The sequence below is a fragment of the Balaenoptera borealis genome, assembly GCF_965194805.1.
Source record: "Balaenoptera borealis genome assembly, chromosome: X".
Lineage (NCBI taxonomy): Eukaryota > Metazoa > Chordata > Mammalia > Artiodactyla > Balaenopteridae > Balaenoptera > Balaenoptera borealis.
In genome coordinates, this window is record NC_138881.1 from 36,239,789 (window position 1) to 36,257,802 (window position 18,014).

At 45.7% G+C, this 18,014-nt stretch overlaps 1 protein-coding gene across 3 annotated transcripts in view; it reads left to right on the forward strand.

Moving 5' to 3' along the window:
- The window catches only part of LOC309621167 (uncharacterized protein), a 142,999-nt gene extending 126,146 nt beyond the window's left edge, over positions 1 to 16,853 (forward strand). For 2 of the 3 annotated variants that reach the window (XR_014239781.1, XM_082378299.1), the window contains exon 3: positions 4,600 to 16,853. Coding sequence is in view for 1 of the 3 variants with exons in the window: in XM_082378299.1 (XP_082234425.1) it covers positions 4,600 to 4,615 (16 nt within the window). In the remaining 2 variants the exon portion in view is untranslated. The remainder of the gene's footprint in view (positions 1 to 4,599) is intronic. The other variant, XR_014239780.1, reaches the window with a different exon arrangement.
- The last annotated feature ends 1,161 nt before the right edge of the window (positions 16,854 to 18,014 follow it).

The following is an 18,014-nucleotide window of genomic DNA, read 5'->3' on the forward strand; positions in this document are numbered from 1 at the left end:
GGGGTGCTGGTAATGGTCTGTATCTTGACCTTGGTGCTGAAGAACACATGAGTTTACTTTGTAAAAATTGAGCTGTACATTGATGATGTGATACTTCAAAAAAGGTTTACAGTAAGGCAGGGAGGAGGAAGAGTAAGGGAAACACAGACGTGCCTCTATTGGTGAGCAGGTTGGATTCCACTAACTGTCCTTGAATCCATTTGTTCCTTAATCCAAAGGAACCACCACTCACTCCACCTGTTCGTGGCAGCAGAGTTAGTATACTTTTTTATTTTCTGGCACTTAGCTTTCCATCAACGTTTGTGGGCCAAAATTTCATAAGCAGAGAAGCTTCTATTTAGAGCAAGGCTAAGGGCATTAGCGATTTATGACTTCATGCATTGATTCATTCATTCAACCATCAAAGACAGGATAAGTTATGTGATTCTGGAAGCCTTTGGCTAGAACTTTTCATTTCTAGATGTCCTCTCATCAGCAACAAGACATTTCAACCCATCTGGGGAAAAAGTCAGAGGTGAGATGGGGACTGTGAAAATTGCCTTCTATCCCATTTTCCCTAGATTTCTGAACTGGGAGGCTAATTCCTGCCAGAGTGGAAGATGACAAGGTAGTGACAGCTTTGAAAGAGGGTGTACTAGTTTCCCAGGGCCACCATAACAAAGTACTGCAAACTGGGTGGTGTCAACAACAGAAATGTCTTGTCCCATCGTTCTGGGGGCTAGAAGTCCAAGATCAAGGTGTGGGCAAGGTTGGTTCCTTCTGAGGGTGTGAGGGAGAATCTGTCGCAGGCCTCTTGCCTAGATTCTAGTGGTTTACTGGCAATCTTTGGCGTTCCTTGGTGTGTGTCTGTCTCCAAATTTCCCCTTTTTATAAGGACACCAGTCATACTGGACTAGGGCCCACTCTAATGACTTCATTTTAACGTGATTACCTCTGCAAACCTTATATCCTAATAAGGTCACATTCTGAAGTACTGGGGGGTTAGGACTTCAACATACAAGCATACCTCGTTTATTGCACTTCGCTTTATTGCACCTCACAGATACTGTGTTTTTTACAAATTGAAGGTTTGTAGCAACCCTCGGTTGAACAGTCTATTGGTGCCATTTTTCCAATAGCGTTTGCTCACTTCGTTCCTCTGAGTCGCATTTTGGTAATTCTTGCAATATTTCAAACTTTTTTACTGTTATTATATTTGTTATGGTGATCAGTGATCTTTGGTGTTACTATTGTCATTGTTTTGGGGTGCCATGAACCGCACCCATGTAAGATGGCAAACTTAATCGATAAATGTTGTGTGTGCGTTCTGACTGCTCCACTGCCTGGCCATTCCCCCAGCTCTCCCCTTCTCCTTGGGCCTCCCTATTCCCGAGACACAACGATATCAAAATTAGGCCAATGAATAACCCTACAGTGGCTTCCAAATGTTCAAGTGAAAGAAAGGGTCGTATGTCTCTGACTTTAAATCAAAAGCTAGAAATGATGAACTTAGTGAGGAAGGCACGGCGAAAGCCAAGATAGGCCGGAAGCTAGGCCTCTTGCATGAAACAGTTAGCCAAGTTGTCAATACAAAGGAAAAGTTCTTGAAGGAAATCAAAAGTGCTACTCCAGGGAACACACAAATGATAAGAAAGCAAACAACCTTATTGCTGATATGGAGAAAGTTCTAGTGGTCTGGATAGAAGATCAAACCAACCACAACATTCCCTTAAGCCAAAGCCTAATCCAGAGCAAGGCCTTAACTCTCTTCAATTCTATGAAGGCTGAGAGGGGTGAGAAAGCTGCAGAAGAAAAGTGTGAAGCTAGCAGAGGTTGGTTCATGAGGTTAAAGGAAAGAAGCTGTCTCCAGAACATTAAAGTGCAAGGTGCAGCAGCAAGGGCTGATATAGAAGCTACAGCAGGTTACCCAGAAGATCCAGCTAAGATCATTAATGAAAGTGGTTACACTAAACAACAGATCTTCAGTGTAGGCGAAACAGCCTTCTATTGGAAGAAGCTGCCATGTAGGACTCTCATAGCTAGAGAGGAGAAGTCAGTGCCTGGCTTCAGAGGACAGGGTGACTCTCTTATTAGGAGCTAATGATGCAGCTGGCACCTTTAAGTTGAAGCCAATGCTCATTTACCATTCCGAAAATCCTAGGAGCCTTAAGAATTATGCTAAATCTACTCAGCCTCTGCTCTATAAATAGAACAACAAAGCCTGGATAATAGCACATCTGTTTACAACACGGTTTACTGAATATATGGAGCCCACTGTTGAGACCTACTGCTCAGAAAAAAAGATTTGTTTCAAAATATTACTGCTCATTGACAGTGTACCCAAATGCGCTGATGGAGATGTGCAGTGAGATTCATGTTGTTTTCATGCCTGCTAACGTAACATCCATTCTGCGGCCCATGGATCAAGGAGTCATTTCGACTTTCAAGTCTTATTATTTGGGAAATACATTTCATAAGGCTATAGCTGCCACAGATAGTGATTCCTCTGATGGATCTGGGCAAAGCCAATTGAAGACCTTCTGGAAAGGATTCACCATTCTTGATGCCATTAAGAACTTTCGTGATTCGTGGGAAGAGGTCAAAATATCACATTAACAGGGATTTGGGAGAAGTTGATTCCAACCCTCTTGGATGACTCTGGGGCGTTCAAGACTTCAGTGGAGGAAGGAACTGCAGATGTGGTGGAAATAGCAAGAGAACCAGCATTACAAGTGGAGCCTGAAGATGTGTCTGAATTGCTGCAATCTCATGATAAAACTGTAACGGATGAGGAGTTGCTTCTTATGGATGAGCAAAGAAAGTGGTTTCTTGAAATGGAATCTATTCCTGGTGACGACGCTGTGAAGATTGTTGAAATGACAACACAGAATTTCGAATATGACAGAAACTAAACTTAGTTGATAAAACAGCGGCAGGGTTTGAGAGGATTGACTCCAGTTTTTGAAAGAAGTTCTACTGTGGGTAAAATGCTATCAAACAGCATTATATGCTACAGAGAAATCGTTTGTGAAAGGAAGAGTCGATCGACGTGGCAGACTTCATTGTCTCATTTTAAGAAATTGCCACGGACACCCCAACCTTCGGCTACCGCCACCCTGCTCAGTCAGCAGCCATCAACATCGAGGCAAGACCCTCCACCAGCAAAATGGTTACGACTCACAGGAGACTCAGATGATGGTTTGCGTTTTTTGAGCAATGAAGTATTTTTATATTAAGATATGTACATTTTTAAAGACATAGTGCTATTGCACCACTTAACACATTATTGACCGGGGGATTTTTGCAGAAACTAACGCCTGTGGCTGGCGATTTGTTCTGTAGGTGAATACTGAAACACCCGCGTTTGAGTAAATATCAACAACGTTTTTTGCACTTAATGTATTTACCTGAAACTTTGTTCACGTCTTACTAAAGCATTCTAATATTTCGTTAGAGCGTGATAGGCGGTATAGCAGGCACCTCTGTGCAGGGCAACAGAACATCTACTACAAATATACCATGTTTCACTGTGCTTTCCCCTGGAAGAGCAGACTCTAAACTTTCTGGCGGCTTTTTTTTTTTTTAGTCCTGTGGGTATTATTTGGTGGCTTTTTTTTTTAGTCCTGTGGGTATTATTTGGTGGCTTTTTTTTTTTTTGTACTCCTGTGGGTATTATTTCCTCTAGAAGATGTTCGTTTATTTTACCTGATGGTCGACAAGGTGTGTCTTTGCAGGGGGCTCTTTCAGAAATTCCACAAGAAGGACCAGGTGCGGTACTACCACTACATTCACCAGAATGGTCGGTCAGTTACCCATTCTGTAGCTACTGCTAACAAAAATTGCTTGTAAGACATTTTATTCTGTGCACTAAGGCTACGATAAATTTTAAACGCATTGAATACACCGCAATTAATCAAATAGAAACCCACTTTCTTATACCCTTTTCGAGTTTCCTGGAAGATATTGAAGTTTGCCAGATATTGATCAGATCGATCAACTCCTTTCATGTATTTTTTATACTCTAATATACAAGTGGGCTGAGTTATCTGATGGCCAGTCCTCCTGTCTTCCTTTCCTGTAGATGCTGTGGAGGCGTCATGAATAGTGTCGCCATGCGGACTAGCCTCTTGTCTTTCCATATAAGAAGAATCACTTATCCCTTCTGGAAGAATGTCATTTCTCCCCTCTGTAGATTTTTAGCTTTCTCCTTTAATTGGTTTGGTAGACCACGACTCTTTCTTATAGTCCCACAAACTCTGGTTTTATTTTTCAACAATATTTCAGATGTGGACACATTGTTGTAATAATTGTCTTGGTAAATATGGTGCCATGAACCAAGATAAGGTTGTAGGACCAATAATATTGTTTCTTGCACTTTCTTTCCTTCACTCGTGTAAATCTCAAGGTTGCATATATATCCAGTTTCACTTTCGCTAAGCACCCTGACCAAAATTCCATATTTTGTAAGTTTTCCGAGACTATAGGTTTTGAATCTGAGTCGTCCTCTCCACTTTTTCATTGCCTCCTCAAGTGATAGCTCTCGTTTGGGTATATAGATCGATTGAAATTTTGGTAGAAAATAATACAAAAGAGGTTTAACTTTTGAAATTCTGTCCGCAGGAAGTGGAGCTTCTGAGTTATCGTTAAAGTGAAGAAATGTCATTATTTGTTTGAAGCTTCTTCTCGTCATAATCTTTGGAAAGGTAGGTGTTTCAAGTAAGGGATCAGTCGACCAATATTCTTTCCAGTGTGACTTTCTTATTTGTCCCATCAAAATTACTAATCCAAGAAACTTCTCCGTGTCACTATTGGTTACATCAGTCCATTTTAAAGCCTTATCATACTTTTTATATGATTTTTCATTCTGTTGGTGATACAAGTTTGTTTGAGAAGTGACCAACTTGAAAAAGGTGTTCCAAAAATTAATTCTGTTGTTTCACTAACACTTTGCAGGTTATTACATTCAATAGTTACACCTGACACACCTGTAAAGTCTTCTAATTTTCGTGAAATGTGAAGTCTTCTAATTTTCAATCCACTCTTCTGTAGAAGCAAAGGACCATTCTCCAGCACCGTGAGTTTCATTTTCACTTTCCGTATCAGAATCAATCACTAAGGTTTTTTGTCTTTTGTTTGGTCTAATATTCACATTGTCTGAATCAGAACTATATTCTGAAGAACTGTCATCTTCTGAGATGCTAGTATATATGTTGCTCGGACAATCAGAGAAAGTATTGGTATCTGCATAAAATTCACCAGAAAATTCTTCTTCACTCAGAACTTCGTGATGCGTCATTTTTGAAAATTTTACGGTAGTAAACTTGCATTTATAATATACACGAGGTTGGAACAAAAACCTAACGGAGCAAAATGTGAATGATAGCAAGAATCATAAGTTGTATAATGGACCCTTGATCAATTTTAAGCTCTAACAGCTTCGCATGGTGATGTTAATTGTATCACTCTCTAAAAACGTATTGATATGTCTCCGGTCAATAACGTTTGGGTAGCAAAAGACGTATTAATACGTCTCCGGTCAATAAATTGTTAATTGACTATAGTATAGTGTAAACATAACTTTCATATGCAATGGCAAACCAAAAATGGGTATGACTTGCTTTATTGTAATATTCACTTTATTGCGGTGGTCTAGAGCGAAGCCCACAGTATCTCCGAAGTCTGCCTGTATACTTTGGTGGGGGATACAATTTAGCCCATACCAGAGGGGAATGACTCCATTCAACACTGTCCCTCCCTGTCCCTACACCGTGTCTGGCTGATGAGGGACCGGTAGCTTCTTTTTCTTTTTTAATTTAATTTTCATCTTATATTGGAGTATAGTTGATTTACAGTGTTGTGTTAGTTTCAGGTGTACAGCAAAGTGATTCAGTTATTCATATACATATATCCATTCTTTTTCAGATTCTTTTCCCATATAGGTTATTACAGATTATTGAGTAGAGTTCCCTGTGCTATACAGTAGGTCCTTGTTGGTTATCTATTTTATATATAGTAGTGTGTATACGTTAATCCCAATTCCTAATTTGCCCCTCCCCCCACCTTTCCCCTTTGGTAACCATAAGTTTGTTTTCGAAGTCTGTGAGTCTGTTTCTGTTTTGTAAATAAGTTCGTTTGTATCATTTTTTCAGATTCCACATATAAGTGATATCATGTGATATTTGTCTTTCTCTATCTGACTTGCTTCACTTAGTATGGTAATCCCTAGGTCCATCCATGTTGCTACAAATGGCATTATTTCATTCCTTTTTATGGCTGAGTAATATTCCATTGTATTTATGTACCACATCTTCTTTATCCATTCCTCTGTCAATGGACATTTAGGTTGCTTCCATGTCTTGGCTGTTGTAAATAGTGCTGCAGTGAACATTGGATACATGTATCTTTTCGAATTATGGTTTTCCCTGGATATATGCCCAAGAGTGGGATTGCTGGATCATATGGTAGTTCTATTTTTAGTTTTTTTAAGGAACCTCCATACTGTTCTCCATAATAATTGTACCAATTTACATTCCCACAAACAGTGTAGGAAGGTTCCCTTTTCTCCACGTCCTCTCTGCATTTATTGTTTGTAGACTTTTTGATGATGGCCATTCTGACCAATGTGAAATGATACCTCATTGTAGTTTTGATTTGCATTTCTCTAATAATTAGTGATGTTGTGCAGCTTTTCATGTGCTTTTTGGCCATCTGTATGTCTCCTTTGGAGAAATGTCTATTTAGGTTTTCTGCCCATTTTTTATTGGGTTGTTTGTTTTTTTGATATTGAGCTGCATGAGCTGTTTGTATATTTTGGAGTTTAATCCCTCGTTGGTTGCTTCATCTGCAAATATTTTCTCCCATTCTGTGGGTCGTCTTTTTGTTTTTTTTACAGCTTCCTTTGCTGTGCAAGACGTTTTAAGTTTAATTAGGTCCCATTTTTGTTTTTATTTTTATTACTCTGGGAGGTGGATCCAAAAAGATATTGCTGTGGTTTATGTCAAAGACTGTTCTGCCTATGTTTTCCTCTAAGAGTTTTACAGTATCCGGTCTTACATTTAGGTCTTTAATCCATTTTGAGTTTATTTTTGTGTATGGCATTAGAGAATGTTCTAGTTTCATTCTTTTAATGTAGCTGTCCAGTTTTCCCAGCACCACTTATTGAAGAGACTGTCTTTTCTCCATTGTATTGTCTTGCCTCCTTTGTCGTTGATTAATTGACCATAGGTGTGTGGATTTATTTCTGGGCTTTCTATCCTGTTCCATTGATCTATATTTCTGTTTTTGTGCCAGTACCACTGTTTTGATGACTGTAGCTTTGTAGTATAGTCTGAAGTCAGGGAGCCTGATTCCTCCAGCTTCATTTTTCTTTCTCAGTATTGCTTTGGCTATTTGGGGTCTTTTGTCAGTAACTTGTTAAGCATGTGGGGAGGGGAAAATGGTTTGCCTGAAGAAGAATTAAAGTGTCCCCCAGAGAGAAGGAGGAAAAACTATGGAAACATCATCATGGCTGCAGGCACAGGCTCAGGAGCCAGGCAGGTTTGGTTCAAATTCTGGTTCCATGCATGGACCCCCACTCTTATTGTATGACCTTGAACAAGTTAAAGTTAGGTTCCTTAAGCCTCCGTGTCCCCATCTCTAAAGTTGGGACTCGACTTCCCACCTCCCAGGGTAGTCCTAGGGCTCAGCTTCGATCGTACCTGTAAGGTGGATTATGCTGTGCTTCATGCCGGACAGCACATAAGACAAGCGAGGAATTATTGTTTGGTCCTGGAAGAGACTCAAGGAGGGCAGAAACATTCAGTCGGGGCTTTAGTAGCTGTGGAGAGAGCAGTTTTAAAATGATTAACCATGTTTTCAGTGATTTAAGGCATATGGGGGTCTGTTTTTTAAAATGCAAACCCCGTAGAAGGGTTCAAGGTGAAAAGGGCCTCTCCGCAGTATATGCCCTAGGCCTTCAGGCCCACATCCCTAGAATTTGTTTTTTGCTACACAAATGGGACCACAGCAGATGCTATCTGTCGTACCCACTCACCTCCCCAGATCACCCCCACCCACTCCCAGAGGCACCTGCAGACATTTCTATCAAAGTTTACCCCTCCCTGTATCTCTCTGCGTCAGGATGATCGCTGGCCAAGGAGATATCTGCTGGGACTCAGGGTTGGCTGGAAGTAAGTGTCCAGGAATGAATGCCCCTCGACCAATGAAGGGCTGGAGTTGGTGGATAAATACCCCAGCTTCCTAGCCCCTTGGTGGCATGATTCTGAGGCACGTTCCACACAGACCCTTAGCAGGTCCCCATGGGACTGAGCCCCAGAGGCCTACAGCAGGAACCCACTCACTGGCACAGCCTTTGTCGGCATCCCCCCTGCCCTGTCTCGCTTCCCTCTTCCTCACTGTGCCTCCTGATCACCTCCCAAATAATGACATGCACCCAGATTCTGTCTCAAGGTCTGCTTTGGGGGAAATCCAACGAAGACTAGGACAATACTGTCACACACTGGTCTGCACGGAACTTTCTTCAGCCAGCAGTATGGCTCCCAGACCTTTTCCCATCAGCACGTACTGAAGGTCTGTTTATCATTCGACAGTCTGGGTGCGCCATATTTAATTTAGCCAGTCCTCTTCCGATGGACATTTAGGTTGCTTCCAGGTTTGGGCTGTTATGAACAATGCAGCAATGAGCAGCTCCGTGCACGTATCTTTCTGCAAATGGGCAAATCGATCTGAAGGATTACTTTCTAGAAGTCCAATTGCTAGGTCAAAAGCTAAGGGAACAGTTTAGCTCAGGACCCAAGGGTGGAGCTGGAGTTCAAGATTGGAGGTGACAGCAGTAGAGTGGCTCAAGCCTGGGGACACTGCACTAAGGAGCCAGCATGCCTGAAGAGGGCCTGCCCACCTGGAGATTCTACCCAAGGGTCTCTGTGCATTTGCAGGGGGCTTCTGTGTGCTCTTTGTGCTGGGTGGTGGGCCCACTGCAGCAGAAGGGGCTTCTCTTCTGCTTCCCCTGGAGTCAGTGTTTCCAAGAAGAATCCCACCATCCGTTTCACCTGCCCACACCCCGCTGCCACGTTCATGCCATATAGTTGTTTTTCGAGCCAAAGTCTCCATTATTCAGATGAAGAACCACTTGTTTTGAGAGAACGCACTTCTGAGATCTTCAGGCTCTTCCTTCCGGCTGATGAAATTAGTTTTGAAGGTAGGAGGAATCGGGGAGGAGGCCAGGAACGAGTCCATAGCACACGCAGGGAGTGTTTTCTATAATGCGGTTGCTCTTTCCACTCGTGAACACTTACAGTGTTTGCCTGTGCAGAAAACAAATTTTTAAAGTATCAAAATACTTCTTTGTTCTCCTCTCGAGTTATTTTCTGGCTGCTGGCTGCCTACTTGATCTCACCTTAAGATGCAGAGAAAGGTGCCCCAGACCTTGCTCTGGGGACTTGAACTATCCGAGAGATGAGACGACCAAGGCTGGAAGCAGCAATGGCGACCACTGCTCCGAAGGTCAAGGTTAAGGACAGAGAGGAGGGAAAGGACTACTCTTTCCCTGCCTTTTCCTTTTTCTTCTTTCTCTGGTTTTTCCTTTTCATCCTCTTTGTTTTCCTTTAGTCATTGGAGGTGGGGAGCAGGGGCAGAGATGACACACACCACACACCCAGGACTCATGTGGCCTTAGGGGATGTTCTCTCAGCTGCATGGGGACCATCCCACTCCTGGAGCCGTGAGTCATGGGGTCTGGAGAGAGATGTGGCAAAGGGAGCTGGTCCTCCCTGGCACCCCAGCAGAAGTGGGAAGTTGAATTCTGACCTTGTTGCCAAAGGTGTGCAATTCAAAAGAGGGATGTAGTCAGAAGCAATTGGGAGGGGTGGTGGTGCTGAGCAGCGACCTTGTTTATTGAGCACTGACCCCATGCCAGGCCCGTGTCATCAGACAGCCCCAAGTTCTCTTCCTTCATATCCAAGGGAAGCCACTGTGGCTGAAGCGTGTCTGAGGAATCTCAGACGTGCATAGTCTCCAGGTGCCTGCAAATCACGTCCCTCCCCCAGCTCCTGCTGCCCATCTTTCGCGCTCCTGACTCCCCCGTTGAGAAGCAGTACAGTAGAGTAGCTGGGAACGGGGACTCTGGAGCCGCATGGTCTAGGCTAGAATCCCAGCACTACCACTGACCAGCTCTGAGACCTTGGACGAGTCACTTAACTGCCTGTGCCTGTTTCCTCCTCTGGTTGCTGTGAGGGTCAGTGTTTGAGAACTGATTGTTACAGTGCCTGACGCATGGTCAGCACTGAATATAAGAAGTGTTTGTTAAATTAAAATGGTGGCGTGTCCCCCTGGCCTGTGAGATGTAGCAGCCTTCTACCGAAGGTTTGGAGGTGATGGTGGGCAGTCACAGGACAGGGAAGGCCGAGAAGCCACCTCAGGACGGACACACCAAATCTACAGCTACACGTGGGACCATTTCCTCAGAAAACTAGCTGAGCAGCTCCTTCACATCAGCAAACCAGAAAAGAGCCACATCAAGGAGGGAAGGACGGGACTTCCCCGGCAGTCCAGTGGTTAGGACTCTGTGCTTCCAGTGCCGGAGGCCTGGGTTTAATCCCTGGTTCGGGAACTAGGATCCTGCAAGCCGTGCTGCACGGCCAAAAAAAAAGGAGGGAAGGAAAGGCTGAGACACACTGTCACCATAAACCCCACCCTGGCATGGCGACCCACCATCCGGAGGGAACTCACAAGCCCGGAGCTTCTCCCTGAGGAGTGAAGGGTTTAAACCCCACATCGGGAACCCCAACTTTTAAGACCTGCACCGGAGGTATGAGTCTGCAAAACAGCTGGCTTTGAACGCCTATGGGGCGCGCATCCACGAGACCCAAAGGTCCATATAGCAAACCGAGGAAGAGCTCTCAAAGGGCCCATGTGCAGAAGGAACTTCAAAGTGAATGTCCCACAATTTCCTGGCTGACTGACCTGATGAGGCATCCATCTCTGGCCTCTCTCACCTAAGCCTCCGAGGGCTGCAGTTTTGCAGTTTCCTTCCTCTCCCTCTTGAGACCTTTCTCCCTCCAACTCTCTTGCCCAAGCCTGGAGGAGTCTCCGCCTGCCTGTGGAAAACTCAAATTTCTCATTTCTCTGGTCCCAGAGCAAGTTATCCCCCTGTGTTCCAACTTCTCCATTCTGGATGCTGGCCTGCTCTGGTCCTTCTTCATGAAAACGTTGATGTGTTTTCCTGAGCGGAAGCACCATCCACCCTGGGTCTCCATCCTTAGTGACCTATACGTGATCTTAGTTAATCCCTATGATGCTGAGTTCTGCTGTTACCCATTTTATAGCTGAGTAGATAATGACCTAAGGAGATTGTCACAAAACCACTTGGTCATGGAGCTAAGGTTCAAACCCAGCTCTGTCTACCTGCTCCTAACCATATAAGGACCCCGTATTGCCTTCCCATCCCCCAAGAAAATGATTTTAAAGGAGACCAGAATTTCTGTGTCTTACTCTGAGTGACCCTAGGTTCCGCTAAAAACACTATTGCTTCTGCCACTGTGGAAAACAGTATGGCGGTTTCTCAAAAATTAAAAATAGAACTACCGGATGATCCAGCAATTCCACTTCTGGGTATTTATGCAAAAGAGTTGAAAGCAGAGAAGAGGGATTTTTCACACCCATGTTCACAGCAGCATTATTCACGGTAGCCAAGAGGTGGATGCAACCCAAGTGTCCAACAAAGGATGAGTGGATAAACAAAATGTGGTCTGTCCACACAATGGAATATTATTCAGCCTTAGAAAGGAAGGAAATTCTGACATGTGCCACTACGTAGATAAACCCTGAGGACGGTATGCTAAGTAAAATAAGCCAGTCACAAAAAGACAGACTGTGTGATTCCACTTGTATGAGGTAGCTTGAATGGTCAAATCCGTAGAGACAGAAAATAGAAGGGTGGTTGCCAGGCACTGGGGAGGAGGAGAAGAGGAGTTATTGTTCAGTGAGAACAGTTTCAGTTTTGCAAGATGCAAAAGTTCCGGAGATCTGTTGCACAACAATGTGATCTGCACCGTCCCCTTAAAAAATGCTTGGTCAATTTTATATGATGTGGTTTTTACTACAATTGAAAACTCTGAAAAATTAAAAAGAAAAAGAAAATTTTAAACATGGTTGCTTCTCAGATGCTCGACGTTTAACCCACTCTCTGACCCTGCGTGATTCTTTTGAAATCTCCTTTGCAGAACATAAGTCCTGGACCGATAGATCTGACTCTACTGGGAAATTGCTAAAGCTTGCCCAGGCCATCTCCAGGCAAGGTGTTTCTTTACACCTGCTCTGCCCAACTGTGCCGAGTTTGGAGAATCTTAACACTTTGGGGGTGTCAAGACCCTCTTAGAATCTGATAGAAGTTGCCACCCTCTCCCCACCTCCACACCCCGAATGCACACATGCATTGACACAAATCATTTTCCTCATGATTCAGAGGATTCCTTGATACCCTGGGGCCTCTCCATGGTCTTTGAAGGACCCCAGAATGAGATTCCCTATGTCCCTCACATCACAGCGCCTCCCCTGATGGGTTCAAAGATTTCATTGTTAATCATCTGCCTTCCCTCTCGGTGAAATCAGGGAAAGGGAGAGCTTCTTATAAAAAGGTTGCATGTGGCATCTCATCCTACCAGAACGGTGTTATATTATCTGTGTGACAAGTCACTGTAAGACATCTCTATGTGTACAGAGTAATATGTGTGTGTGTGTGTGTGTGTGTGTGTGTGTGTGTGTGTGTGTGTGTGTGTATGTAAGTATAGCTACTCTAGGGGCAGTTAATTAGCATTTGGAAGAAACTAATCAGGAACCCAGACTCCAGAAGTGGATATTGAAGTACTTCACATATCCAGACCTAAATCTACACCAAAAAAAAAGAAAAAAAAGAAAAAGAAATAAATCGACACCAGAAAGACCTTTAATTAGCACAGGTATCTTAGAAACATTAAGAAACATGGTTTAAGAACAAGGTCCTACTGTATAACACAGGAAACTATATTCAGTATCTTATAATCAACTATAATGGAAAAGAATCTGAAAAAGAATGGATCTATGTATATGTATAACTGAGTCACCTAGCTGGACACCTGAAACTAACACAACATTGTAAATCAACTATACTTCAATAACAGAAAAAGATTATGGGGGGACTTCCCTGGTGGCGCAGTGCTTAAGACTCTGCCTGCCAATGCAGGGGACATGGGTTCGAGCCCTGGTCCGGGAAGATCCCACATGCCGCGGAGCAACTAAGCCCATGCGCCACAACTACTGAGCCTGCACTCTAGAGCCCGTGAGCCACAACTACTGAGCCCGCGCGCCACAACTACTGAAGCCCGTGCGCCTAGAGCCCATGCTCTGCAACAAGAGAAGCCACCGCAATGAGAAGCCCATGCACTGCAACGAAGAGTAGCCCTCGCTCGCCGCAACTAGAGAAAGCCCGCGTGCAGCAACAAAGACCCAACACAGCCAAAAATAAATAAATAAATAAATTAATTAATTAATTAAAAAAAGATTATGGGCTCCTGACACCCTCAGCACAGCGCTCTAATCTGGAGTTCCATTTGGCCCCCTACCGTCTTCCCATGTCCAGAGGACTGTGGTGCCTGATCCCCCCAGAAGTTTGGCTGACCCCACCAAGAAAGTATCACTGCATCTCCGTCAGAAGGACCCTGTGTGCAGAGTGCATATTGGAGTTCCTGCAGACGGAGTGGGTGTTACCAAGCCTGCAGGAACAGGTTATAGCACTGTCCTTGTACCTGCTTCCTAATAATGATCATCCAGCTGGTCAAGTTCCACCTGAGGTTTGCTTTCATTCTAACATGCCACCTGGCAGTGGGTGGTGAGGAAGGACAGGTAGAGCCCCAACCGATTTCCCTGGCACATTTCCTGGCAGGAGGATCAGCTCGGAGCTGTCCAAGTTGGATGAGACTTTGCTGTATTCAGGAATTAAACCGTGTCATTGGGACTCAGTTTCTCCCTCTCTCTCGTCCTGGCCCTGGCTTCATTCTTAGATTCCCTACTGATGGCAGGATGGTGGCAGCATCTCCTCATATTTACTCTGGTTTAAGTTTGGCATGGAAAGTAAAGAGGATATTTTCCTGAGAGCTCTCATGAAAGTCCCCAAAGTGAGTCTGATTACCATTTTGACCTGACTTGCATCAGGTAACCATCCCTGCCTGATGCAGTCACTGATGCTGGAGAAAAGATGTTCTGATAGGCTGGGCATGAGTCACATGCCACTCCAGGCAGGGGTGTCAGCTCCACCAGAACCCCATGGCTTGAGAGTAGTTAGGGGTGAGTGGTGGATGAAAAGCTGCCCACAACTTCTTTGCCACTCCTCTCATTGAGAGGTGGAGTCCATTTCCCCTCCCCTTGAATCTAGACCAGCCTTATGCCTTGTTTTGACCCCAAAAATATGGTAGACGTGACACTGTGTAAATTTCAAGGCTGGGCCTTAAGAGATCTGTGGATTCTGCTTTTGCTTGCTTGGAACACACCCTCACAGAATGCTGTGAGGAAGCCCAAGCAGCCATGTGGAGAGGCCCGTGTGGGGGAGAATCTTGGAGCCCTGGCCAGTATCCCCAGCTGATCTCCCTGCCAGCACCCAGCACTACCTGCCAGCTGTGTGGGTGGAGCCATCTTGGACGGTCCAGACCAGCTGGGCCTCCAGACACCACAAGGAACAGAAGAACCACCCAGCTGAGCCTAGTCCACTCACAGAACCATGAGAACTAATGGTTATTGTTTGAAGTCATGAAGTTTGGGAAGAGTTTGTTACACAGCCATTGACAGCTGATACAGAGTGGCCCCCCAAGTGAAAATCAGAAGGTTTTCCTGGAAATTGAGTGAGTGAATACTAGATGGGCAACAAACAGGAGTCCACCACAACCATCTACTCTGTGTAGTCAGCTCTGCCCGGCCCTTGGTGGACTGAAGAAAACATGGAATTTTCCATAGCAGCATTCCAGTGTCTGCTCACCAGTTTTGTCAGTGTCCAGAGGCAGTTGCTGCAGCAGCTGGGGCAGCTTCCTGATTGCAAGCTCACAGCTCCAGCAATGGATTTTTAAATACAGCTGCTCCATTGATGGCTCCTGGCCTTCCCACATGTGGCAAAGATGGTGGCTCTCCTGGCAGGTCAGGATTGCAGGATTCTGGGAGTCATTTCTGGAGACCCAGCCTAGAGTTTTCACAACAGCCCTTCTGTAATGGGTTGGATGGTGGCCTTCCAAAAGCTATGTCCACGTCCTAATGCCTAGAACCTGTACATGGGAACTGATTTGGCAAAAGAGGCTTTATAGGTGTAATTAAGTTAAAGATCTTGAGATGATATCATCCTGGATTACCTAGGTGGTCCCTAAATCCAATGATACACGTCCTTATAACAGATAGAGGAGGAGAAAACACAGAGGAGAAGAGGGCCATGCGAAGACAGAGGCGGGAGTGATACAGCTACAAAGAATGCCGACAGCCACCAGAAGCTGAAAGAGGCAAAGGATTCTTCCCTAGAGCCTCCAGAGGGAGCATGACCTGACCTTGATTTCAGACTTCTGGCTTCCAGAACAGTGAGAGGATCCACTTTTGTTGTTTTAAGCCACCCAGGTTGTGGCCATTTGTTATGATGGCTTCAGGGAACGAATACACCTTCCAATGATTCTGTAAGCACCGGCTTCCCTGTATTAAATCCCTTTCTGCATAAAATACCTGGAGCAGTTTCTGTTCCTTGCACTGAACCCTGAGTGGTACAACTCCTTTCCCATCCTGTCAATGGAAGACCAAGCAAGCCAGAACGCATATGGTGAATAGGACCAAGGGACATACTTAGATTTGAGGCTTATAGCATTGTACCATCCGTGGTTCTGCCGGCAGCCTCACAGGCAGGTATATTTTTTTGGCAGAAGCGTTGGTCCTGATGGTCTTCTTCTTATTGCCACTGTGGCAGCAAGAGTTTATTTTTACTTTAAATTATTCTGCAGCCAGCACCCCAGCTCACCTCTGCCAAGAGCCCAGAACCTTCGCAGTCTGGGAATACAGAGCCAGACGGGGCCCAGTGATGCCCGCCTCTCTTTCCTTTATCCCACGGGGTCCAAAAGGAGCTGGAAGCCACCACAACAGGATGGAGAGTCTCTACCCGAATGTCAATAAGAGGCTCCATCCTAAAGAACAGGCGGTCTTGGTCTGCTTTCTTTCTCCATACCGGAACTCTACATTTCAGCAAGATGAAGATGTGGGTGACTCTGTGTGTCTGTGTTTCTTTGTGTACACGTGTATGCATTTCTGTGAGTTTTTTTGTGTTTGGTGTTTGGATGTGTGCATGTATTTGTGTGTGCACATATATGTATGTGTGTGTATTGTATGTGGGTGTGTATTTATATGTGTGTGGAGAGGGGGAGTCGGGAGAAGTAGTGCCCGTGGTAACTGTTAGCACCGTACACTTGGGAGGCTGGAGGTGGTCTCTTGCTGCTTCTTACCACCGTGCTGTTAAAATGACATTGCTATGGAAAAATCCTTTCGTTCTGCAAGCGTAACCACGAAAACCAGGATGGGCGAATTCTGCTCCATGGGAACTCATGGGATCTGCTTCATCCACGGAGCTCCTAAGCCAGAGCACTGCAGCCCCTCATGGCCATTGTGTTGGGGATCAAAATAAAAACCATGGAATTCTCTGCTGGTAAAAGTGACATCACCACAATGCTTCTCGGTACATTCTCTGTGGCGCTTGTGTTGCTGGTTATTAAGCTCACATTTTGCACCTGGAGCTGTTCTAGCCGCTGGCCGGACTGAGAGAAGTCCAGCCCCATCCGGGCCTTTAGGAAGCTCTTGACCTGATGTGGTGCCATCAACCCTGGGCAAGGCAGGGGACGGGGAAGATGCTGGTGGCTCAAGCAGCTCTGTCCCTCCTACCCTGAGCCCAGGCTTCCATGCTGCCTGCTTCATCCTCTGGCTGCTATCGGAGGGGCCCTGTGATTTCCGCATGACTTCAGAATCCTGACTCTGAACGCCCCTCATGGGGTCTGGGGCCCGGCTGCCACCTACCCTTCTACATCCCCGGTGGCACAGTCCGTCGGCCAGGCCACACCGGGCCCCTGCCCAGCTGGCGATCCCAGTATTTGTCACTGCTGCTGCTGCCGAGGCTGAAGCGTCTAGAGCTTGGGGCCTGGCCACGCTCACCATCCCATCTGGATGGTCCCCAGCCCTGGTTCTGACAGCTGCTTTGGTAAAAGGCCCATATCAAACTTCAGCCTTCAGACCCCTTCACATCCCTGCGCACTAGCCGGGGTGCTTCCGAGAGGGCAGTGTTACCCGGAGACCATCGCCAGCATGCCAAGCGTCGCCCAGGGCTTAGTGAGCGCCGTGACCCTGGGGCTCAGCCAGGCGATGCAGCAAAGCCAGCCTTTCCAAGTAGGTTCAGAGGAACAAAAGGCAAGGAATGGAAGCCAAGGGGAGGGCCGGGGGCTGAGGAAGGTGGGAGGGGGCCAGCTGGGGCACCCGTGGCACCCACTCCTCAAGAACCTCACTCTTGCAGGAGAGGATAATTAGCGGCAGTGCTATTAGTTTTTGAGCGCTCACTGTGTACTAAGTGCTGGATGTACATCTTCGCACCAAGCCTCACAACAACATGAATTATTCCTGCCTGTTAAGGCCACCACGACTGATGCTCTGCTATGGATTTCTCAGACCTGTTGCTGGCCAAGGTCCCCTGCCCAAGTCTGGATGAGTCTGGAGCTTGGGGACAGACACAAGTGGTTCCGTCCCTCCTCCCCCCAGGCTCTGTCTCCGCTCAGGGACGCCTGGGCTCCGGCCCCTGTTTCCCTCCCTCCTTGAGGCTCAGAGCATGATGGTTGCCATCAGGGCCAGGGCTCCAGCAGCCTCTGGGCTGATTCCTCTGTCATTCATCACACAGGGCTCTCTTGGATGTCTGCGTTGAGAAACAAATGTTTTTCCCCTTTAGTAAATCATGTGAAACATCACACATGGGGACAGCTGGTTAGCACACAAGCTACTACTTTCCTACA